Raw genomic sequence first — 25446 nt, 5'->3', positions numbered from 1 at the left:
CGGTGGGCTCACCCAGTGGACGCCCCTTACAGTGCTACCGCGCCCCCGCCGTCCCAGCGGCCGCGGCCGGAGACCACATTTCCCAGCATGCCGCGCGGGAGAGGGTGTACCATGTGCGAGGCGGAGGGGGCAGCAGACGGCTGGGCGCGCGGGAGTTGAAGTGCCGGCTCGGCGGTAAGTGCCGGCTGCGGGCGCCGGCGGAGGGGTCGACGCAGTGGCGGAGGGTCTGGCGGGGACGGACTGGGGCCCTCGCTGCCCTTCCACCTCTTGTTGCGGCCTTGGAAACCTCGGCTTGGTTCGGCCCTTCTGTGCCCCTGCTGGTGCTGGCGGACGGGGGGCTCCGGGCCCAGGGGCGGTCGCCCACCGCAGTCGCAGGCCCCGGGGACAGAGGCTTTGTCGCCGCAGGGCTCGGCGGGGTCGGGGCTGTTTCTGAAGGCGGGAGCGGCGGGGGGCGCGGGGCGCGGGCGTGCTTCCTGAGGCGCGGCGGGGCACGTCTGAAGGAGAGCTAACAGCGGCCGGAGCTGGCCTCTCGCGTCCTTCACGGGTAGACCTTGGGCCGCGCTGCTGCGGCGCTGGCCGCAGAGGGCGGATTGACCTGGCCAGGGCTTTGCAGCGACCTCGGGTGCGTGGTGCCCAGAGACCTCGGGGGTGGTCAGCTCTCCCCGGCGCTCCCGGGCCTCGGGAGGGCGCGGTGCTGCGGGCACGGGCCTGGGCTGGTGGCTGAGGCCGGCCTCCAGGGGGTCACCTCCGGGAGAACAGCCGTGACCTCCCGTCCTGCGACCCGTGAAATCCGTTCCGACCGCCCCGAGGGGAACAGGGGAAGCACAGCTCCCGGCTGTGAGGAAAGGGGAGGAGGGTGTGCAGTTGTGTGGAAGCCACAGGAGCTAGCTCACCTAAGTGAGAGAAGAGCTGGAGGTGACTGATCTGCGCAGGCCTGGCTAGCGAGAGGCAGTGACATCTGGGGCGTATTTCGCAGCTGACAGAGTCTTCAGGATGGATACCCCTAGAGGTGCCGCAATGGCTCATTTACATGGAAAAGAGTCCTCGACACCTTATGCAAAACTTTAAAATACAATTAATTTCTGACAGTTCCATTTCTGTACCTTATATTGAAGGGATTTAAATTCTTTCCTTTTTATTGGTACAGCACATTAAGCATGAAAGCATGAACTTTGTTGCTGAAGAGCTCTGCTGCTCTGCCTGTTTATTTGCTACTTAAAGTTCCCATCTTCTGTTCATGACGTACAGCTGGCGGGTATGGCAATAGATGTGATGTCACGAACTGCAGATTATAGCTTCAGGTAGGAATAAGTTGCAAGAACAGATGGACTTGCATTCTGCTTTCAAGTAAATGTTCTTTTAGTATGTGAAGTGAAGTTCTTTTAGAATGTGAAGTAATAAAGTGAAGGAAAAATATAATGAAAAAGTGAAGAATATTTTCTGTGTTAAAAAAATGTCCCTGTTTGCACCTTTTACTTTCCAATAGATGAAATTTTACAAAAGCATACCAGGAGCAGAAATGATTTCATTAAAACACTTTGTGGGAAATGCCTTTTGAAGGTGACAGAGGATACAGTAGAGATTTCTTGTCTGGTCGAAGGAGATCAGGCCTACAGGAAGAAGCCCTAACATTTCTAGAATTTTAGTGGGGGTGTGGGGGAAGAGGACAGCTTTTTTGGGGGGGGTTAGGGTGAGGTGGGGAGGAAGTGCATGTTCATTGTTCTGCAGCCAAGTCGCCAGGTATATTTTCTCTTGAGTTTCATTGTAGCTTCAGAGGAGTCCTTAGTAGCCAACTTTCCCTTTCAATAGGAGAAAGCACTGGGGTGCTCTAGGCAGCTCTGATGGGTGCTGACAGATACATCTCAGCTTTTCTGTCTCAAAGTTACCTAGGGCTTGTAAGGAAATAAAAGGACATACCAAAATTTATCTTGAGGTTCACATACAGAGGTCTCCTGTGTTCTGTTAGCCTATTTTGCTGATTGTGTTCTTGTGAGCTGTTTTTGAAAGGTTTGGCTCATGTCACTGCATGTGTTTTGTTGTTACAAGGCTTTTGGGAGAAAAGGCATGAGCTAGACTGACCCTGCTAGAAGTTCACAGTGAGAAGTAGGAGAGTTTCTCAATCAAGTTTGAAAGTGAAAGGATTAGTGGACTCCATCTTGACGGGGTAAAATCCCACATGCTCTCAAAGGTGCTTGTGGAGTAGGTGAACCATGGCTCTTGATTTGTGGTGTAAGCATAAAGAATGGTCAGTCCTGTTTTCTATCCAGTACCAGCCAAAGGGAAAGAAAAGAAAGATATACGTAACTTGTAATTTTTTTTTTCAGGTCTGAATCCTCTGAAGTGACATAAAGCATCATAACATATGTATCAGATGTAATGAATTACATATTTACACTACTTTATATACTGTAAGCAGTGAATGCAGTGCTCCAAAGTGTTTACTGTGGGAAATGTGTTTGTTTCCCACCCTTGTCTCTCAATGAATAAGTGAGAGAAGGGAGAAGTGTCTCATCCCAGGCCTGTGCTGGACCTGTGACAGAGCCAGGATCAGGCTGTTGATCCCTGCAGATGTCCCTTCTGCTAGTACAGTCCCTGCCTGGCACTTAAGTGGGGTGGTGATGATGAGAGAACAAGTCTTGCTTGGTCCCTCTGATCAGGTCCCCCATCTGCTTGCCTTGTATGCAGCTGTCTGCTGGAGCCACACACAACCTCCAGGGATGCATTGCCTCTTCCCCCACCACTCATCAGTAGTGCAGCTCTTTCACAAGTAGTCTGGCAGACTTTCCAACCCATTCTTGGTGTTCTTGATGTTACAAGAGCTCTTTTTAAACCCTGCTTTTTTTATACCTTCTATTATCTCCTTGCAGTCTGTGTACACTGTGACATCGTCCAAACATTTGCATTTGCCTATTCACTTTTGGTGAGCTCCTTTTGCTCCCTTCTTTCTGTCCACCTGTTCCTGCTTGTAAAGGCTTTGGGAGCATGAACAAATGTTTTGTTGTGGGTATGCAAGGTGCAGCGAGTTACTTTTGGGTTTGTAGCTCATAGACACTGTTAAGAATAGCAATGGAGCCAGGGTGGGACAGCTTATATTTGCTTGTTGCATGATTGAGCTCTTACCTGGGGACAGTGCTAGCAATGCGTCATTAGCAAAGGAACAATTAAAACTTGACCTGTCAGGTCCCTTGGGGCTATAGGTATCAGATCACTACCTCTTTCTTAGATGTTACAGTTGCTATTTTGTGTCTCTGCAGGGTTCATTGGTGATGGCACGAAGGGCCTTGAAACTTGCCTCATTGACAGTAGCTGCTTCTGGCATCTACCTGTATGGAAACAAGTTCCTGGATCCCAGTGATTTTGGAGTTGTTCGTGTGGGCCGAACCATTGCCACAGTAAGTTTCACCCTAGTAATGTGGAGGAAGATTCCTGGGTGGTAAGGGAATTGGAGTTCACAATAACTTGTGATTTCCTACGTTCCCTCTCTGTGTTTGCACTTGGCAGCTGGCTCCTGGAGTCAGAAGGTCAGTAGGGAGCTCTTCAAGTTGTTGACAGTGGAAAGAAAAGACGTTAAAACATATAAGGAACAGAGCTGTTGTTTGCATGTTTTGGAAAGAAACAGAGATAGTAGGCTGCAGAGAACTGCCTCTGCTTCCCTGGATAGGGCAGGACCTTCAGAGCAAGGGCTCACTTTGGCCCCCACATCTTTGTCAGCCACCCTTCAAGGTCAGTCACCCAGGTGCAGTGTCCTGCTGCCTTCAACAGTGACCTACTTCAAGCTCTCTTGTCTGCATGTGCCATTGTTTACCGTGGTTGTTGCATTGATACGCCAGAGGTGTTTTGAGGATCGTTTTCAAAGCAAGGGCAGAGCTAGGATGTGTGATGATGTACTTCTGAGATTAGATTGATTTCAAGTTTTGTAAAATAAAGGCTACATCTGCCTTTCACACTGTTATTTCACTCTTGTGTTGATCACTGCTCTAGAAAATCTGTGATGGAGACTGCCAGCCAAACAGGTTACTGCCACCTTCTTGAGGATATTCACTGATGAATCCATTAGCAGCCAGGAACAAGGAGAGCAGAGACTCTGAAGGGGTTATCAGTTTCCCTGTACCTCACTTGCATTATACATCTGTCACTTCAGGCCATGATCTCTATCATTTACAGACCCTCAGTGGTAAGCAGCTGTCAGTCTGCATGTTCTATGACTTTAAGCACTTTATTAATGAGTTTTACAGAGAGTCAGCTCCCAAGCACAGATACAATGAGAAACAACCTCTGTGGGTTGGCTCAGGTGCTGTGCTGGTTATATGTGCAAGCTGCACCATGAACTGTTGCGAAAAATTATTATTTATTTTGAAAGGGTGAGGGCAAAAATACAAACTGTAATCTTTCCTTCTTACATAATAAGTGCTAAGCTTCATGCTTTATTCCTAACCATAAAGCAATGCTGCTTGGTGGCTTGAAGCAGCTGTCTCCTTTTTACTGCACAAGAAATTGAAGCATGGGGAGGAACCAAAGCTTATTGTAACTGGAGGGGAATCTGCTCTTCAGGCTGTTTGAGTTCTCCAGTCTGCCCTTGAGTTCTGTCAGCTTGACCAGTATTTATGAGTCTTTCTTCAAGCCAGTGTTTTTGTGGCTGTCTTGTATTTAAGACAAAAATAAGTGAGAAGTGTGCAATAATGAAGCTGTGCAGTTGGTCTGTGTTTTGAGGGACTGTGAGACATTACTTTTCTGATTAAAAGGAAGTAGGGGAAAGGAGATTTTTTTTTTTGCTTTAAGTGCTGGTGAATCTAGATATGTTTGACTTTCACATCCTCTGCCTTCAAGGAACACAAGTAATGGTCTGTAAAGCACTTCATTGGCCCTGCTGTTAAATGCATTAGAGGGTTTTTCATTCATAGGTACAAGCAGTGGTCCCCCAAACCAAGTTACGAGTGCTGAGTCTTCTGTGGCTAATGGCAGTGTGTGTTTGGATCTGTGTGTCTGTATACTTTTCAAACAAGAATTTTCTGTCTCATTTTGAATTCTGTGTTCCTGCTAATATACAGGACTCTGTATGGTTAGGTTGCTTCTGAGAGGTTCTTCAGTCCTTCTGCACCAGTGGTTTCTGCCTTCCCAGCTTGGGGTCTGCTCCTTGTTGGAATGTCAGGTTAGCTCTCTTCTGGGTACTGGCAGCCTGAACTACTCTCCCTTCTTAGCCATGGACTGGATGAAGCCAATAGAGCAATTAGACATGTTAATTTGTAAGAAGCTCAGCTTCTTATAGAATCAAAGAAAGGATTGAGTTAGAAGGGACTTAAATATGATCTAATTCCAACCCCCTTCCAGGGGCAGGGACACCTTTCACCAGACCATGTTCTCAAAGCCTGGTCCAACCTGGTCTTGAACACTTCAGGAATGGGTCATCCACAACTTCATTGGGCAAATTTTCAAACTTTCTCTTTTCCTAAGTGAAGGCTGAGACTGTAGCAGACTTCGGGTATTGGTGTCATGTCCATGAAACATTTGTCCTTCAGTCTAGCCCTGCCCAGGCTTCATACCTGGATGCTTGATTCAGGCATTGGACCATAGCCAAGCAAAAGCAGGCTGTAATTAACAGCTGTAATTCTTAAGAGCTAAATTCAGCAGCAGCAGATACACAAATTTAAGATAAGTTATGGTGTGGTAAAGAAAAGAAAAGCCTGGGGAAAAGAGCACATGGAGGTCAAGAAACCTGACCTAGAACTACAAGACTCCAGTTACATTTGATCTGAGTTTGATTAGAAAGATTTGAGCCTGCTTACATTTTAAGCATGCTGCTTCAGTAGTCCTTCACAAACTTGCTTGAGAAGCTTGATGAAGTGCACTAGCAGAAAATGCCTTCTTGAGCCTCAGTTTAGGGAACTGGCTCTTGCTTATGTGTGGGTAGACAACTATTCAAAGAGAACATTGTGCCATGACTTGGGAAGACCTGAGGACAGTTTTAGGAGTGGTGGAAGAGTGTAAGGTATTGAGAATTCATTGATAAAAAGTGGAAGCCCAAATCTGGGACATTTTACTAGACTGGATATGAGATCAGTTAAAGAAGTAATCTGACATTTGTAAGAGGAGAGACTGGTTGATCTTTTAGGTCTTTTTATGTCTCCAAGGTTCAGTCTCACACTGTAACATAAATGACGAGCACTAGTCTTGGATGAGAATGAAATTAGTGGCATGGACAGCAGCATGTTTCAGGTAGTTTCTGTGTTCTGGGAAAACCAGAAACCTGGCAGAGCAGTTGTGTGTTTGCCGTATATCTTCAAGGGTATCCTGGCTGTTTTGGGTATGCGGGAGGAACATTCTGTGCAGTAGCTGGAATACATCTCAGACAGTAGCAGGGATTTGGCAATGTCAGAGTTGCCTATCAGGATCATCATAATACTAATTTAGTGTTTAAGATTACGATGTAATTAGCAACTGCTTAATTAATTTCCTCTTCCTCTGTAATACAGGCCAATCTGTTAGCTGCTTCTTTTTAAGTTGGAGGTGATAATTACCCTCATGGACGAGAGATAAAATAAGAACCAACTCAAGCCTTCATGCAAGGCTGGTTTGAACCTCCCTGACTTCAAAGTTTTTTGAGGTTTTGATGATGCTTTGAAAACCTTTTCTTTTGAATGCGTGTCTGTGTAAGCTGTGTGGCTCCTGAGCTGACCAGGGGCAAGAGAGCCTCAAAAGCCAGAAAAAAATTTGCTGTGCTCAGTTTCCAATTCAGCAAACAGGAAACATGAGAAACCCAACCTGCACAGGGAGAGAGTGTATCTGCTGTAACTGATTCCCAGCTTCTTACCCTCTTGTATGCATCTCTGAGCTTTTAATTGTTTCCCTGTTGTCAGTTCCAGTGACTTTGTCTCAAACCAAATTTGATCCCATTACTCCTTGGCTTTCGTTATACATCAGCTGTCCTTTATTCCCTTCCTAGGCATGTTTGTGATGAAAGGTGGGGCTAGTAACCTGTCTCAGCATGGGATGCTACCCGCTCAGTAGAGAGATTTTAAGAAATCTGACTTTATGGCAAGGATCTTGAAGTTCACATCAGGTTAGTGAACAGGCTTATCTAGATGTACATTCCCCTCTCTCCCTCCAACTAAACTTAGTAAACATGACCTGTGTTTCTGTTCTGTTTGCTGGCATTCTGGCTCTGGAAAGAGAGAAACTTTAATCATGGGGCAGAATTGTGAAATAACCAATCCATTTTCAGAAATCATTAAGGCATTTAGGAATCTGATTCCAGTGTCTGCGGCTGTGTCTATCTAACATGTTTAGCTGGATCCCCATGTTGTTACTTTGTAATTAGGTAACTGACCCTTTGGCCCTCTAGTCCTTTGTGCAGTTGAATATCCCAAAAGTACTGCTGCTGCACTAATGGGTGAGCTTGTATCCAGGCACTCTGCTCCCTGCTGAGCCATCTACCCAGACCAAGTTCAGTGTGCATGAGTGTGGCTAGGCAGGTTGGAGGTGCGAAGATGAAGTATAGGATAGCTCATGGGGCACAAACAAGGTCTGCATGGCCTCTATTACTAGCAGCAGACCTTATTGTGAAAGCCCTAGGTAGCTGAGAATGAGAGTATGCTGTGTAAGGTGCTGTTCAGAGATTATGAAAATGCTTTGAGCTTCTCAAATAGGAGATAGTATAGGAATGCCAAGTGTTGCTTATTTTTAATAGCTACATGTCAATGAGGTCCTGCCCTGCATTCTATAAATGTTCATGGAAGTACTTTAATTTAATTTTTTATAAGTCTGTTACCATAAGCTTCACTTACGGAGTGGGGCCTAAGCTTGAGAGCCTAAGCTGCATACCTTCTCCTTAACAGAAGTTTTGTTATTTTGATAACTCCAGAACTTGCTCAACATTTCTGGTTTCATTTGCAGACGGCACTTATCACCTATGACTACCTCACCTCTCTTCGGAGCGTCCCATACGGATCAGAGGAGTACAACTTCCTCAAATCACAGGTAGGTGATAGCACTGGATTGTGTTCCTTGGAAACTCTGCAAGGCACAGGTGTGTTGCCAAAGCCATTGCTGTAAAGCAGACCATCAGATTATCAGGTTAATAATTCAGCATGCCTTCTACCACATTGTTGACAGCAAACTGTGCTGTATATTATATAAGATTCTTGCAGGACTTGCATTGCCTATTAGAGAAGGTCCCTTGTCAAGAATAGCCACTTACATCCATTAGTGATTCAAGTGCTTGGTGTATGGGGTAACATGTATTTGGGCTCTGCTGCCCAGACTGGTTGTGTGGAGGTCAGCTGCCGAGAGGGGCCTGGCAGAAGGTTTCTTTTCCTATACCTATTGTTTGGTAATGGCCGTAACATGAAGGTTGAGGGATTTAAGTGAGTGTGTTGGAGGGGAAGTAATAGGCATGAATAAGGCTTGCAGATCTCTTAAGCCATAACAGCTGGGCAAAGAACTGTACATCTCTGCAAAACACATTGTTGTGTTTTGATATCAGTTATTTACATTAATAGAAAAAAACATTTCTAATAAGAAGGAAGATGAGCACTGCTATTGCTCCTCTCAGTGTTGTGGTACACTTTTCATTCCTGCCTACAGCCTTACAAAACCTTGAGTGAGTGACACTGGGCTTTAATTGAGTGCATGTGATGTGTGTATATTTGGGATAGTTTGCAGAGTGGTTTCAGAGAATCATAGAGTAGTTTGTGTTGGAATGGGCTGTAAAGATTATCCAGTTCCAAACCCCTGTCACTGTTTCCTTGGACCTGTTCTCATCCTCTGCTGTCTAAAGATGCTAAGCTGTTTGGCTGTAGCTCCCTATGCCAGGTAAGAGTGCTGATGCTCTGGCATAAACTAGAGATAGATGTGTAGATAGATGTGGTAGAGATAGAGCCTGGAGTTTCACTTTCCATCTGCCTATGTCTCTGCCATGTGTCTTTGAAACCTGGTTTGCAGAAGGGCTGCTTGTAGCTTTCTTGAGCAATATGAAAGTTATGGAGTTACCAGTGCTGTGGAGAGCTCGTCATTTGGCAGCAGTTTGCAGTAGCCATTGCAAATTCCTGACCTTTTGCCGTGTCTCTCCATGGCTTCATTAACCTTTGTCATGCAGGTTGTGATGGTTTGTCAGTTCATTCCCTGGGCAGCCAAAAGGGGCCCTGTTTGCTGGCACTTCACAGAGCTGTGCTCACTCTTCTTGGCAGCCAAAGACTAGCTGAGTCAGCCTCTGCATCTAACAGAGCCAGTGGCAAGCTCAGCATGACACAAGAGGACTCTATGGCATGGCCAGCACTAGCCTTTGGCTGCAGGAAAGGAAATAAGCTGGGAAATAGGAGGAAATAGGTGCAGGCATAGCATGAGTTAGTAAAACTTGTTGGCTCATGGAGGCCTGTCCTGCTGGTGGCAGGTGTTAATAGAGGGCCACCACTGAGCCTGACAGTGAAAGCCCTTATGGGTTTCTCAGCAACATCCCTGCAGAACTTGTGCTAGCAAAGCATCAGTTTGGCATGGGAAAATTTTTTGGACTTGGGCAATTGCATGCCAAACCCTTTATCTCTGTGAAGCTCTAAGTGAATGGCAATCAGGTCTTCACCATCTTGCAGCAGTTTTAACACTGGAAGCTGATTTTGTTGGTCTCAGACTAGTCCAGGATGACTTGCAAGAAGTTGTCCCTTTGGAGTTGATACTAAAGATTAGTCACTGGATGGGGCCAAGAGGATGGGAATGCCTTTCCCAAGTAAGTTTTGGTTGTGAAGGATACTTATCCAGATGTTGCTTCTACTAGCCTCTGTCCTGGATAGATCTCTTGTGTTCTCAGCCATTCATTATACTTTCTTTGCTTTCTGTCCTTCCAGTGAGGCCAGCTTAAGCTCCTCTTCATATGCTGAGAGTTTGGGGTTTTGATTGTGTGTATGAACTGGTTACTGATACCCAGTTTCAGTTTTGATACTGTGCCTGGAAGAGAGATTCTTCGAAGCATGGATTTGGTACCCCTGGGACTGTGGATAGTGCCAGCAGGTCTGGGTGCAGCTGCTGTGCCTCTGATCCCCTGAGCAGCTGCATGTGTGTCTGGGTCATGCTTGCAGCTGGGAGTGGAAAAACACTTCTGTGCATCTCTTCCTGGCAGTCAGCATACTGGTGGGTGCTACTCCAGTGCAAATAATGCTTAACTTGCTCTCCATGAATTAGCCATTAAACTGGAGACTCTAAATTACCCATAGCCTCAGAGAAGAGATGGGAAGCCTTAGTGGTAGCACTAGTCCCTGAGCCTGTCAGGGCCAAACAGGGACATAGTTATAGGAAACAATTACATGCAAAGCAGAGGAAGAAGGAAATGGGTTCCCCACGGGCTTTTAGTCAGGTTCCTGCTTAGCTCTAAGGGATTATCTTCAATATTACTCTATTTTTCTGTCCCTCGTGGACCACTTTTGATGCTAATGCTCTCAGCCCCTCTGTTCTCAGCACCTTTTTATGGCCAGCAGATTGGGCATGATTTGTTACTCACTATGATGCAGGAAGCAGTAGCTGGGAATTCACTGTGTGTCCCTGGGATTGGTTTGGCTTTCTCTGGTTCTCCCATTAGCCAGGAGATGTGAGAATTCACCTTCCTGATGGCATTCACAACCCTTCCTCAGCAACAGCCAAGAGGAAAGAATGTATTATCTTTCCCATTCCTGACCCTACCTGTAGAAGGAATAAAGCTGCTTAAGTGGTCAGGCTTTATCTCTGTCCCAGCAGTTGCTTCATCTCACCACTGGTGGCTGGGCCACACAGGTAACTTGATCTTTCTCCTAAGTTAAGGGTTCTTTTCTAGAGTGTCTGCCCTTCTGAATATGATGATAGTGCCTGTGTACTTATGTCAAGGCCAGTGGTAGCCATACTTAGCCCCAAGTCATCAGATGTCTGTAGGTCTGTAGGTGTCAGGAGCATTAGGGGAGATAGTAACTTCCTTTACTTCTGCTTCATTAAATGATTCTGGCTGTCTTTATACATGTAAGCTTGGGCATTTATTTGCCTTTCTGCCCCTTTTTGTACTGGGTCAGAGGAGGAAGGAGAGCAGCATCCTCAGTGGCATTTCCTTTCCTATTGCTTTCTCAGCAAACCATTTTATTCTGTAGAGGGCTGCATTCCTCTGACATACTTGTGCCTCCTTGGGTTTTTATCTCCTCAGCCTCAAGTCAGCCTAGCCTGTGACATTTCCAGGGTTCCTTTTGTTGTACCACCTTAGTTGACACTTCCTATATTGCTGGCATCAATTTCTTTTGATCCTGCAGTCAGTCAGGAGGTATCTCACAATGCGCAGTTTAAGGGCTGGCATCAATGGGATTCAGAGCCGTTGTCTTTAGTTTAGTAAGAGGATTGCAGTGGGTCAGTCATCTTGCAGATTTTAGCATAAAGGGCCACAGCTGAAAATCTTGAGCAGGGCATTTTTGTTGTTGTTTTCCTCTGTAAGACAAAAGGTTACTGCTGTGAATGTGGGTACAAGTATTTTTTTTTTTAATGGAGGGAGGATAGCAAGAAGAGAAAGAATCCGTGATAAGGGTGTCTTGAGAGACAGTGGGAATCCATTCTTGAATTAACTTTGTTGGCTACAGAATTGCTTTGTCAGGGAAAAGACATTTGGGGAGGTTAATTAGCTTTGTTCCTTTTGAGAACCAAATGAAGATGTTCTCCTCATTCAAACCCATGCGTATTGGGCTGTCAGTATCTGGGCAAATATTTGAAAGGTGTAACTGTGCCATCATTATACAGAATACAATTTCTTGCTCCTTGGAGGGTATTCCTGATGTTGTGTTTGTTTCTCGTGGTTGGGTGGGTGTTTTCAAATGAGCTTCTCCCAATGAAGCTGAGGGATCCTGGAACAATAAGGAGTAGGTGTATATGTGCATATGCTTTTCAGAAATAACCTGCAGTTTCTGGGTAGTTCAGACCAATGGAATAGCATGGGTGTTTGGACTTCCCGCGTGGTTCCATAGCACTGTGTGCCATAAATAATAGGAAGTGATGTCCTAAAATAGTTTCTTCATGATGGAGGTGGACTGCATCTGCACAGAGAAATCCCCAAGAGCATTCCTTCAAAAAGGCAACTGAATGGAGACTGTGGGCTGTTCTACACCTACATGTGGCTGTTTTATTACTTCTGCCTGTGATGACATGGGGAGAAAAGAAGGAAATGAACTTTCCAATGAGACACAGAATAGCCGTTAGATGGCAGTGACTTTCTGTCACCAAGCTAAATGGGAACCAGTAAAAGAGGGATGAAGACCTTCACAGGCCATCCACAGTCCCCAGCCTGATCAGGTTTGGTTGCCCTATTATGTGCTCCCCAGGATATCTCTTCATCTAAAAGGCATGGTTGACACTAATGTAGTCTAAAAAAGCTACTAGCAGGGCCAGCTGGTGGCTTGATGACTCTACATTTGGGCACTGCTGTCTAGCAAACTTCCTGCCAACACATGAAGTATGAAAGCTTTGCACTGAAAACAAGCTGTAAAATAAATCTTAATTATAAGACACTTCCTTTTTCTTCTTCTGCTCTCTAGAGTGGTGTCAGCTGAACATTCTGGCCACAGCATCTTTAGGTTTTAATTTTATAGTGTTAGGAAGGTCCATTTTTTGGGGGGATATATGCCTATGAAACAAGATGTTCTTCAGTCAAATGCAGTGATTTATTCAGAGAAATGGGCCATCTCATGGTGATATTTTTGGAGGAAGGAGAGAAGTGAGGGGAAAGAAGCAATGTCTTATTTACTGCACTTATTTTTTCCTGGCTGTGTACCCTCGTCCCTAAAGTGCTTTACTCCAGGAGCGTGAGTGTGAGGTGTCAGGCACATTGCTTGCTGAACTGGTCTTGCATCTTTCTGGTACTTGTACCGCCTCAGCAGGAGAGAATCTATGTGCCTTGGGAGCATTTAGCCTTCTTTCCTCCAGGTGGGGCTGTCCCTTTTTATTTGAATCCTTGAAGACCTCATTGCTTTGTCCTTATAGCTGCTGAAGAGGTACATAATAGCCAGAGGAGTATCTGATCATCTCAACCAGTACAGTGAGGAAACCATTAGTAGGCCCTTGTAGGCTGCAAGGAGCCTTCACCATGAGGAGTACTATAAAAAAAGGCAAATGGAAAATGAAGAAATAATCTTGTTTTATTTGGTGTTTGGGCTATGCCTTGAATCCCAGTGTTTAATGAACACTAGCTTTGCAAGTCCAGAGATATGACAAGAGATAGTGTCTTCTCTGAAGAGCTCATGGTTGAGATTTTCACCTTAGATATGAGTGGTACAAATAGATTTGAACATAAGATTTCTCAGAGGGTTGAAGATCTATGTAAAGAGGGAAGGAAACAAAAAGTGAGAATTTCTCAGGATGCCACCGTGACTTAAGACTGGTCCCATTGACTTTGGATCCGGCCCTAACTAGGGATGTTTTCTTCATGAAGGACTGAAGCCTTGACCTACTGGCCAGTTTATATGATTTGGTTGTTGGAGGCCATGTGTAAAGTCAGCAGAGCTGTCAGGTAGCTGGTGATTTATGTATTTTAAGAATAGGAAAACAGCTGGCTTGAGAATTGGAAGAACCGTATCTGAGACTGGAAAAAATAGATACCTAAAAGATTTGTTCAGGAATAGAGACACTTGGAACTTGCAATGGCAAACTGGACATCTCAAATGTTTTTTTTTTTTGTCCTTTGAATCCTTAATAAGACTCATACTGTGGATTCTGTTCCCCTTTCTAAGGTTACGGTAGTAAGCTTGCAATCAAACACCAGCTTAAAGGCCCCCAAATTAGGGAGTATGAGATGTAAAATCAGGAGTGAAAAGACTAGAATGGCATGCAGAGGTTATTTCATGTATCAAGTCAGGTTGGAGTTTGGGAGCAGGACTGAATACTGTAGATTTTCTCTGCTAAACCAGTGACCTTATCACATTCTCCCTGGAGTGAATCTCATAAAAGAATGTGCTGGAAGATGGTACACAGTCATCTTACCTGTCAATCCAGTGTCTTCATTTAGTCTGTTAAGTCAGCGTTGAGAGAACTGCTGTGGTGGGTGGTGTCTTACAAACACTTTTCTGGACTTCTTGGCAATGTTGAAGGCATCTTAGTGAAGGCATCACACTTTTACCTATGTGGGGCCACCCTGTTTGCATACTTAAGAAAAGGTATCTCTGAAAGAGATCTGCCTAGTGATCTGCTGATGTGAGCACATATCTGCATGTTTTTCACATCTGGACAAGCCTGTAGGCATGTGACTGTGGTTGGGTGTGAGTGCTTCTGCTGAAGTAGCCACCTCTGAAACAGAGTCAAAGGTTCAATGATGGCTTTGGAGGAGTGAATCTGAGATGGTAGTCACATTCACTGCTGGCCTAGTTAAGCCTGCTTTTGGTCCTGTACAACTGGTTTAGGGTTTCTTTTTTGAAGCATATTATATTCTTGACGAATATTATATTATCTTTTTGAAGAATATGATATTCTTCTTATATTATTTCTTTCCCTTGTCTCTTTTGTCTTGAATGTTCTGTCTCAGTGCCTGCAAATTGTGCTGATGATGCACCACTCAGAGCAGCTTGCTGCTCCTTCCTCTGCAGCAGCATCATCTTGGCAGGTCTGACACCAGTAACAACTTGTTTTTGTCATTGTACTGAACTGATGTGACTTGGAAGGGGCCCACAGGGAGCAGATAAACATAGTGACAGGGGTCATCTTCATACAGCCTCAACTCTCTTCCTAGTTCCACTTTAACAATCACTATCTGCATGTGAGCTTGCACATATATACACACATGCACAGTGCTTTGTGAAATACCTTCTTCTAAGTCTGGATCCATTTACTATCTTATCAGTGTTGCTGAATTTAGAAGTAAATTCACTGCAAAGGCCACTAGCAGAATTGCTTTCAAAAAACCAAACCAGCTTCTAAAACGTCTTTACTGCCCCTGCAGTCTCTGTTTGAAAATGTACTTTTTTGGAGAGCCTCTGCGCTCTGTAACTGTGCAGCCAGTTTGTTAGTGTAGGGTTCCTCTTCATGCACATGTGTGTTTTGTTTTTTTTTTTTTTTCAGGATTGATGAAGGGCAGTAGTAGGCTTTGCACTCCCATTTGTTTATCCTAGGTCTGTTGTATGCAGAGAAGTAGGGAAGATACACTTTCCTCCCTCGGGCCCTTTGCATTCACAGTCAGGCAGCACAGCTGGGCATTTCCAGAGCACGGTAGGAGCTATTTCACCTCTGCAGTGCCCTGGTATTGCCTGTTCTGTTCTCCTCTCCTCATCCTCTCCAAAACAGCTTCCCTGCTTCTATTTTTTGCAGTTTTGCCCTGGCAGTCTGAATTGAGAGTTACTTGTTGCCAATATACAGAGTGGTGATCCTTGACTGGGGAACATTGTTACAATGAAATGACGGCTCCTGAGCGATCTGGAATGAAAACCAGCAAGTTTATTAGCTGGAACCATTCTTTCTTCTCTCTGCACTGGTGGTTGTACAGGCCTGTGTGCTTGAAGACAAGAGGTTTGAAATCTAATGCATATGAAGCATACCAGCTCTTGCCTCCCTCTCTGGCTGGGTTAGATCCACTGCAACTTTTCTTGATTTATTGACCCCAAAGGTCAGGCTAGGGACTGAGTCTGTACCAGGAATGAGGGTGATGTTTGATTCTTTTAAACCTATGGTTTGGTTTTAGGGTAGCAAGTGTTTGGTAATGAGGTTGAGGATTGAGCAAGATGCAGGCAGAAGCGGCTTCCTGCATTCACCTCTGTGGGTATATCCCTATAGCTTCCCACACTAGCCCTGCACAGCTGACCTCTCTGTTCACTTATGCAGACTCCAGTTCTGGTGAAATCAGAAGACCTTTATTTCATATCCCTTTTATAGTCTACTAAGTGCTAAGCAGTAACTTTCCACTCTCTTGTTTCTTTATCATCCCGATTTAGCAAAACTGCTAAGGGTTACAAATACTCACATTGTTTGGTCTGTCTTTGAGGTGCACATCCTGCTTTATCTTACTAACTGTCTGCTTTGTTTTGCTAACCGATCTTTACTCTTCATTGTTCTCTTTACAGTTCCCAAGGCTTAGGTGGACCAGGACATTAATGGTGTTTCCTTCACCATTCCCAAGGCTTTAGCTTGACCAGGGCAATAGCACTTCACCGTTCCCAGGCCTTAAGGTAGACCAGGGCAATCCATCTCGTTAACTATTTCTATCCTGTCACCCACATGCATCAGGCCTGAATCAGCTGTTAGGTGGATTCAATGCCAGCCCCAGACAGGAAGGCTCTCCCAGGCTGTGGGTTTGCACACCTGTGTCAGTGGCAGTCGAGCCAGCAGGTTTCCCCTTCCCAGTCCCTTTCTGGAGTAAGATTCCGAGCTCTGGCAGAATTTTTTAATTGACTGGAGAGACAAGCTCCACACCTTGCATATCTTAACTTAAATTCCTGAAAATCTCACTCCAGAAAGTCAGGTGTCAGGTTCTGAAATCCAATGAGCTCTCAGCCCAAGGAACTTACCTGTTTAGAAACAGGCTAGAAACTCTTTATATTTCACATTAGTATTGAAATAATGCAGGCATGTGGTTTTTATTTGAAGGATACTAAATTCAAGTGAAGCAACAACCAAAAAGTAAAGCTCTGTCTTTTTGCGAAATGGTGGGATGTATGGGTAGCTAATGAAGGAAAGTTCCTTTAGTGTCCAGTGTTTACATTTGTTGTACATATGTGTAATTAAAGTAAATTAAAGAAGCAGCAACATAGAGAAAGACCACTTCCCTGCACTACTCCCATCCCAGTGACAGGTGCCCATCCTTCTACCTTCATTGTTCATCAAATTTCATGTCAAGAGGGGAAATGAATTCTCAATTGCCACATGTTTAGTAATTAACCGCACTGTAATTCCAATGTGCAGTGCTGTCACCCACCATCAGGTGGGAGTGGAGAAGGCACTGCATTTTGTTGATGGTTCAACATTTTTTTTTCCTCATCATTTTGACACTAGAGATAATTGCCATTCCTGAGATATTCTCTCGCTACCATTGCAAAGCAACTGTTAGGGACAAATTAATGATGAAGAATCTCGTTATGACAGATTAATAGGCCAACAGAGGAGATTTCTTTTTCTTCTTTCAGGCAACTGAGTAGTACAATCCAACTGCTGGAAGCACATGCTTCTCTGTAAGCTAACACATAAATGTTAGAGATGGGGAATTTGCAAGATGGGGACTAGAGCATGAAGTGAGTTTCCAAGCTTGCTTTTATTGAGCTTTTGGTTTCCCAACATCATGTGCCAAAATGAGGTTGAGTCTGGGCATTGCCATATGGACAGGCTGTCTTCATTGTTGGTATTGGACCAATGTCTTTTGCCTGGGTCATGGTCGAGCAGCATCATGAAGGCTTGGAAGTGAGGAATGCTGGATTTGTGGCTTTGATGGATTTTAGAACAAGACACAAACTCGTTATCTGGACTGGCTTATTGCCACTAAGGGTTCACTGTATTCAGAAGGTCAGATCTGATGTACTGGCTGAGTTCCCAGTGTCCAGTGATGTTCTGTCTGCCTATGTTCCTCTACAAGTTGCAAACTACCTGCCCCAAATAATTTTCTCTGGGGACAGCTGTGATATGCACCATAGATGGCTGCTTTTCTGTAGTGGGGATGATTGAGGCACCCTGCCTCCTTGTGACTGAAGTGTTCTGTCATAGGGAAGGAGGAGTTTGAAATATCTGGATTGCTAATGGCTGTGTTTGGAAGCTCACCTAGTTTATGTGCAGTCACCACAGCATTTCATATAGACTTGGTAATTGTGCTTTCAAAGAAGCGGATATCTAGCTCATAGTTGACTGGCTACTGTGAATCCATGAGTAATGAGTGGCTACTATGAGTGAATCTCAGGTGTTGAGGAGCACACAATTAAAAAGGAGGCCATTTCAGACTTCAGAATGGGTGTAATGTCAATTTAAAAAAGCTCCTAGAGAAGGCCTGTTCATGTTCTCAGTGTTGCCTTCTTTGATGTCTCACTCAAGTCATCAGGCAGTAATGACTCAGCAAGGGATCTCTCTAGTTGGGGCTGGAGTCCCATCTGACTGCCTCCAGCCAAGTGCTTGTACATGCAGTACTCTGTCCCTGCCCAGGAAAGGAACAAATCTTCAGTGGAAATCAGTGCGCAGCATGCCTTGATCTCCTTATTGAGAGAACAGCGAAGCTCCACTCTTTTTCAGAGACCAAATCAAGACCATGTTTATCCCATTTTCCACCTTCTGCTACGTGCTGATATCAACTCCCAGTTTCACTGTGACCTCATCCTTCTTCCTGGGATCTCTGTGTGGAGTATGTAAATGCTTAAATGTTAAATACTTGAGGCTAGGAATCATAGATAGCATTACTTTTGGATTACTAGCATCTGATTTCGTTGTTTTGCTTTGCATCTATCTTGTGTAGTGCTAATTCTCTATGATCCTTTTTGGCATGCAGATTTTGTCTTTGGAACTATCTGCTGTGAATGTATTTTGCCAGCAAGGTCTGGTTATTTGGAGGATCTTTGTCAGTATATTTTTCTGTCAGGTTTTGCACCAGTTGACTTTGTGATAGGCCTTTTGCCTTGAGTTTACTATTTGCCTTCTAGCCAAGGACAGAAAAGAGCTGTCTTTGACTAGCCTATTGATGGAGATTTATTTATTTATTTATTATTGATGGAGATTGCTTGTTATTTCCAGTGCAATGTCGTTGTTTGTTCTTGTCCAGTGTTAGCCTTTTATACCAGATTCTACCCCTTTTGTTAAAGCAACCTTGACTTTTGCTTATGTGAGATTCAAACTGAAACCTCTGGATTCCTAGATCGTGCTTTCTTTTTTAAGTTGTGGAAAATGCTGCCTGATTTGCAGTTTTCTGTACAGAGAAGTTGTAACTGGGTACTGATGAACTAGCCTTCCTTTACCCTGCCCCTTGGGGTGCTTGCTCAGGTGATTTGTGGTAATCAGCATCTTTTAAATCAAGAAAAAAAATAATTGTAGATTTCTCCTTGATAGAGCTCATTTCCTGCTATTTGTAGTTGCTTCTCTGAAAGGATGGGGAATAAAAGTAGGGATATTCCTTCACATGCAACTGTCCAGAAACCCAGTTTATAATCTACTAGGCTGAACCACTCTTAAATATTGACCAGTTGCTTTGATGTGGATGGGATAGGCAACTTGAAGGTAGAGGCTTTCTGCTCCTTTTCTGCTTGGCTGTATGCCCAGCTCCCCGTACACTGGTAATGTGTGCTGCTGCACCCAATTCCTTGTAAATAAAACAATGGCTGACAGTGAGTCTGCAGGTGGAGGGACACTCTGTTTTCTTAAAATTAGAATGAGACAAGACATCCAACAGCTTTACTGACTGTTTTACTCTAGGTTCTTGTAATATGTTTGACATTTACAAATGCAGCATCCCTGCCTCGTGGATGCTCATTCATCTCTTAGATGAGAGGGAAAACTCAACAACTGGCAATGGAAAAGGCAAAGTGTTGAATATGTAATTATATATAAGGATGACCTTAGTTTTATTCCCTTCATAACCGTGGTGAGCCAAAGGGAAGTGCAGGGGAGATGTGCAATATTGTTCATTGTGATACCAGCTGCAATAAAAGCAATTGCCTCTGGTACTGCTGGGGGTAATTTCTTCTGCTTATCGTGGGAGCAAAAGTAATCTACTCTAGATAATGAATAACCAACATGCGGCCTCACCTGGGCTCTCCTTTTGTTCATCTCAGTTTGGTGCCATGTCAAATATTCATATGTTTTACTTTATTGAACTGCTATTTCATGCTATTTTAAAGTGGCACTCTCAAAGCCAATGTAGTTTCTCTCTGTTGCCTGTGTTTCTAGCAGCTGTAAAGATTCAGTAGGCCAAATGCTACCTTCACTGGCACGCATTTTTTCCAAGTTCTGCATCCATTGGCACTTGCACAAACCTATTGTTTTCAATGAGAAAGCACAGGAGTGGCTGCAAGGGAGGATCTGACCTTCTAATTCCAGTTTAACAAGTCTATTGATTATGTATGAATCAGAAGAGACACCAGCTCAGTCTTTCATAGTGGTGACATTGTCAGGATCCTAATAGACAGTGGCTGTCTGTCTTGGTGTGCAGCTGTGTAGCATTAATGGGATGAAAAAGCTGGAATAATTTTATATATATATATGAATATATATATATATATATATAAATATATATTTTTTTTCACTGAAGTCCGTGACTCTGACTGATACCCAGGAGGGAATAGACCTGCTAAGCAGCAAGGGAACACTTTTTGGGTTTTTTCTTTTTTTTTCCCAACATAGGCACTTTTGAAAGTAGAACTGTGCTTTGCCATTGATGATGACTTACTGGCACTGCAGTCACTCTCTATCTGTTGGATGTGCTGCTGTGACAGTCACTGCAGTTTTTTGGAATTGACAGCATAATCCCATGGTTGTTATCTTTCCCGCCTTCCTCGTCAGTCCAATTTAATCACTTCCAGGTATTTCATGTGTTACTGTCTCTTTCCTCTTCAGGCATCCTGTTCGTGTGGGAAGAGATGTGTACTTTAAAGGTCAGAGCTTCTCAGATTAAAGAAGGGGAAAGGAATCTGCCTCTGTCCATTTGGTAAGGGGCTGTATTGAGATCTCTAGAGAGACTGCAATGGAAACACCTCTTTCTGGGTTCTGTGACCAAGCTGAATGCTAGTGCCCATCTGCATGGCTGTAAGATAGGGGGCTTGCTTGCTTTGCTCCCCAGCCTTGGAGTCACCTGCCAGGCGAGAAGTTGCATATGTACAAGGGGGAGAAGCTGCTGTTGCACAGCTTAGCTGTCTGATGTTGATTCAGATAGGTCCTGACTGGAGGTCAGCTGTGACGTGCAGCTGGTAGGGTGGGATTCGACTGTTGGAAAGAGAAAAATGTCAGCCCACATTCTTTGGCATTGACAAAGTGGGTGTGATGATTTCTCCCCTCCAGCTACAGCGGCTGCCTCTGCACTTCTTCTTCCATGCACACCCATGCTAGGAGAGCAGACTGTGTGAAGCTACCCTGTCTTGACCCTCAGATGCTGAACTAGATGAGACTTAGCTGAGCTTTCTCCATCTTTCCTTCAGTGCTTGGGTCATGCATCCTGGTAAACCTCACCTTTCAGTGTTTTTTTTTTTCACTTTATCTTCTGTTTATTGGTACTTCCTGTGGAGTCCATGGCTTTTCCAGCTCCTTTTTATTGCAGGATGGGGTGTGGGGACTAAAGGAAGGGGCTGTCAGATATCTATCCTCATAGGTTGAACAGATTCCCTTGGTAGTCATTCAATCTCATCTCCTACCTCTTCACTAACCCTAGTAACACCCTGTGTGTTTTGTTTTGTGTTCACAGTGTCTGATGTCTTGAGTAGCTGGAAAATGTGACTATGTCAGCCTTCTTGGGACCACCTTGTTTTATTATGAAATCATGAAACTCTTTCTCTTCTATGCCATACTGATTGATCTGTCTTGCAGTGGCTCCTGATCCTTATTTGTTTTGCTCTCCTTGCTCTGTCTGGGACTTCAGACTTTTTGGAAGTGAAGAGACCATCTCTACACCCCTCTTCCTCATGCAAAGCCTCCCTATACATAGCTATAACTGTATGATCTTCAAGGAGAGCTGTTTCTTACTGTGGTCCTGTTTGAACTCTTCTTCCCAACCTCCCCATGGCCCAGGACCAGCTCTCACTTCTCATAGACACAGCTGTCAGGAGTGTTCTTCTTTCAGGTCATCTTTGGGGCACAATGTCTCTTGCTGTTCAGTCAATAGTCTATGGTTTCTGTAGGGTGTGTCAGCAGCTCCTGTTTAGGGAACACTCCTGAATGTAACACACATCTTGGTTGACCTTTTTCTTACAGCAGATGAAAATAGCAAATAAAACAGGGCTTAATAGGATTGGTGGCTGGGAGCCCCCCATTACAGCTAAACACAAGGGCATGTAAGATGGTTTACAGCCCTTCAGCTTGTTTTCACTTCCATCTCACACAGTCTGATTCAAGCTGAGTTGAATTAATTTTGTTAGCAAGATTTTGAGAGATGCTGTGTCAAATCTATTCTAATTTCACCTGCCTCTATAACAGGAGCTGCAGGCACTGTGATCAATGGATCGAGACATTTGCCTAATTTCACTGTGGCTTCTGTAAATGTCTCTGTGCCTTCTGCAGTCTGCTGTTGAATTACTTCCTATTTTCCATGGTGCTCTGCAACAAGCGCAGAACAGATCTCTTTGTACACCAACTCTATGAAAGACAATAAGGCACTGAAGGCACTTTTGGAAATCTGTTGAATTGCAAGTAGTATACATCTGTGTATACACACATCTGGTCCTTTCTTCTCTTGCACATCTGAGCTGATCCTCATGTGTAAATACCATTCAGGTAAGTGTACGTGCACCCCCAAAAAAGCCTGTGTGAAGGAGCTGTTGTACAGTCACAGGATAAAAGAGTTTAAAGAGCAGAACCTTGTTCACTAGTGATGTCTGTAGGTGTAAAGGACTCAGTTTGACTCTGATTCCTGTGTTCAATTTGATCTGAAAGTGTTAATGAGAGAGAATATACATGTAATGCTATAGAATAGGTAGGTGATAGCCATAGAAGTGGTATGTTCAAATTATTTTAGCATGTTACCATCCCTTCCTTGTGCTCCTTGTTCTTCCTGCTCAGGAGACTTGGACAGCACAGTGCATTATATCACAGAGGTGTCTAGAGGGGAAACAGCTGTTCCCTTCTGATTTTTCTTCTAAACTACCCTACAGATAACTAATTGCAGCTCAGTTGCTTCTATTAGCTATTTACCTAAAATTGAGCTGGCTAATGAAAATGTTTCTAATTAATACGAGGCAGATTAAAACTCATTACAGCAAGGTCGTCAGTAATGAGAGATAATCAGACCACAAATGACCAAGCTTGGAGCAAAATGAAGATGGAACTCAAGCAGGTGATTGGTGCTGGTAGTGTATGCACTAGCCAGTAAAGGCAGGATTCATCAAGGTGACTACTGGTGCTCTGTGCTGTGGTTGAGCAATGCTGCTTCCTCCTTTCCAAAGCAACTTGGGAAGTGACTGGCTGAAGAGACGGACTTCAGCCTAGTGTAAATGTTTCCTGAACCAAGTGGCACCTCAGACTAGGGGTTTGTGGCTAGGCCACCCCTTAGTCACATGTATGGATTATTAGGAACCGTGTTGTGAATCAGGGTATTAGCAGGAAGAATGTTGGAGCATGCGTAGTGTAGATAGGAGATCAATATTTGTGTGCGCTCGTGTGCAGATGATGGTTTGGAGGGTGGGAGCTTGCATGTCTGTAAACATGAAATGGGCTCACCTGGGTTTGGAAAAGGTCTCTCATGATCTCCAGGGAAGTTTTGCACAAATCATGAAACATGTTTGCTTAAATTTCAGCTGCCTTCAACACTGGTAATGCAAGGCCACAGCACCAACACCAGATTTCAGCTGCCTGACATAGACTCACTGTGTATATCCTTCCATTTGTATAGACTTCGCTGGCCATCCTGCTAGTTGTGTGACTCTTTGTTCCTGTGTTTGTGAAACTGAGAAGCTAAGAAATTGTCACTTTAATCTAGGGAATCATCTCTCTCCTTTATCCTTTGCAGGCTATAACGCTCCCTTCTCACTTTCTGGCTGTCCCAGTGGCAACCAACTTGTGCCAGAATTTCTGAAGGATCTTGATCTCTGCTAGGACTATTTTGAGCTATGGAAGTCAAAACTGGGAATTAGGGGGATAGCTGTTTCACCAGGGTTTGCACCAGGGGGAGCTAATTAAAAAATATAGATCTGAAAAGGTAACAGTGTTCCTGCCTAAAGGGGCACATATGGAGTGCCTTACTGTCATATGGGCAGACACAGACCCATAGGTAAATCTTTGGGAATGTTGTACATAATTTACACAAATAATGAATTATTAGATAATGGGGTACATTGCACCAGGAGTTACTCCAGTTCCAAAGGCAAGGTTGTGTCCTTGATCAGCAGTATGATCAGTTAGTATTAGCATAAGGAAGCATTTGAATGGGAAATATTGAGTGTGCCTAGGAATGAGATTTTGTAAAAGGCAGGCAGGAAAGATAATACAAAAAGGAGGCAATAACAATCCCATTTAGAGTTTTGTGTCTCCCTGCAGCATCCCTGGTGGCAGTCACTTTGATTACCGAGCTGATAGTGAAGGGTATAATAGTTTATATTAACTGTATGCTTATATAGATATGTTGAAAGAGATAACAGCCCTTTAGATGCAAGTATGCTGTCATTGCAATGGGTTCTATGTTTTCTATTGCTGTTTTTAAAACACCCAAGAACCCTATTCACTTCACCAGTAGCTATGTCCTTCCTAAACATCTTCACAGGTCTTTTGGCATAGCACTTGATTTCAGTCTGTCACTGTGGTAGTGTCACTGCCCACTGACATGGACATACTTTCATTCCTCTCTGGTTTGTGGTGTCTTGGGTTATCTAAAGCTGTTCTGTAGTTTTACCAGTTGTGTGCATATGGCCCTGTCATTGTCAGGGGTGGAAAAGGGTTGTGGTCAGATTCCTCTTCTATCGTTTCTGACATGTGTTCTCTCCCTCCCTGACTTACAGAATTTTAGGGATACCCACTACAGAGGTGTGATGACATCTTCTCTTTTCTCTGTATGGAATCCAGGTGACAGCCTGGCTCTTCCAGTCCAGTCTCCTGCTACTGCAGGTATTCCTGGAAAAGCTGTCTCATCCAGGATGGCTGACAGCATATATGCCTGAGATGCTTCCACACACTGTGTTCCACAGGATATTTCCCAGCATCCCAGAGGCTTAATATGAAAGACTGTAAGCAGCAGTTGTGCTGTGCCATGGGAGGAAAGCAAGAGTCCATCACCAATGTCCCAAGTCCTTGCAATGACAGGTAATTCAGTAAATACAGAAGATCCTTGGAAGCAGGTTGAACCCCAGCAGATGGGGTGACTGATTTAACCAGAATGTGGGAGCTTAATACACCAAGTAAGTTCTTTAAAGATTTTAATGATGCACCCTGTTTGTGTTATGTTTCTCACTGTGACCAATCAATAGGGTAATTTTGTCTTGATGCCTTGAGCAAGAGTGTTTAAAGCCCTTTAGACATTTTATTACATGTAATGTCCTTAAGAGTCTGTAAAATGAGGGATAGTAATCCTGAGTTTTGTAAAGAGCTTTGTAAAAGCACTTTTAGAGATTAAAAACTCCATATAGAATTTCATATGGTTGTTCTATCATAAATGTCTAAAGCCTTTCTGAATTCCATTAAACTCTTGGCTTCTCTGTCCTCTGACAGTGAGTGCCACTGGTTAATGCTGTACTGTGCAAAATGGGATGTAAAAAAATGCACCACTTTTAAAAGGTTGTTGTTTTGTGGAATGTCTTATTATTTCCTGTTTTGTGAGGGTGGAACTAGGAATGGGAGATTTTATTTTCATTATTTCATATCACTTCTATCTCTTATGCATCA

The 25446-nt window shown here is 44.1% G+C and overlaps 1 protein-coding gene across 4 annotated transcripts in view; it reads left to right on the top strand.

Annotated features, from left to right (window-relative positions):
* The window catches only part of ADCK1 (aarF domain containing kinase 1), a 96141-nt gene that overhangs the window by 11057 nt on the left and 59638 nt on the right, over positions 1-25446 (top strand). Inside the window, exons 1-4 of one of the 4 annotated variants that reach the window (XM_031048728.2) lie at positions 159-174; positions 1148-1301; positions 3255-3392; positions 7891-7974. In XM_031048728.2, coding sequence (XP_030904588.1) covers positions 3267-3392; positions 7891-7974 — 210 coding nt within the window. In that variant the 5' untranslated portion in view covers positions 159-174; positions 1148-1301; positions 3255-3266. Of the gene's footprint in view, positions 1-113; positions 175-1147; positions 1302-3254; positions 3393-7890; positions 7975-18102; positions 18284-25446 lie in introns of those variants that run through there. The other 3 variants (XM_005148870.3, XM_031048729.2, XM_031048730.2) reach the window with 3 other exon arrangements.

Source organism: Melopsittacus undulatus, chromosome 4, assembly GCF_012275295.1.
Source record: "Melopsittacus undulatus isolate bMelUnd1 chromosome 4, bMelUnd1.mat.Z, whole genome shotgun sequence".
NCBI lineage: Eukaryota > Metazoa > Chordata > Aves > Psittaciformes > Psittaculidae > Melopsittacus > Melopsittacus undulatus.
The sequence above is the reverse complement of the archived record's forward strand: the minus strand, read 5'-3'. Positions and strand labels throughout refer to the sequence as shown.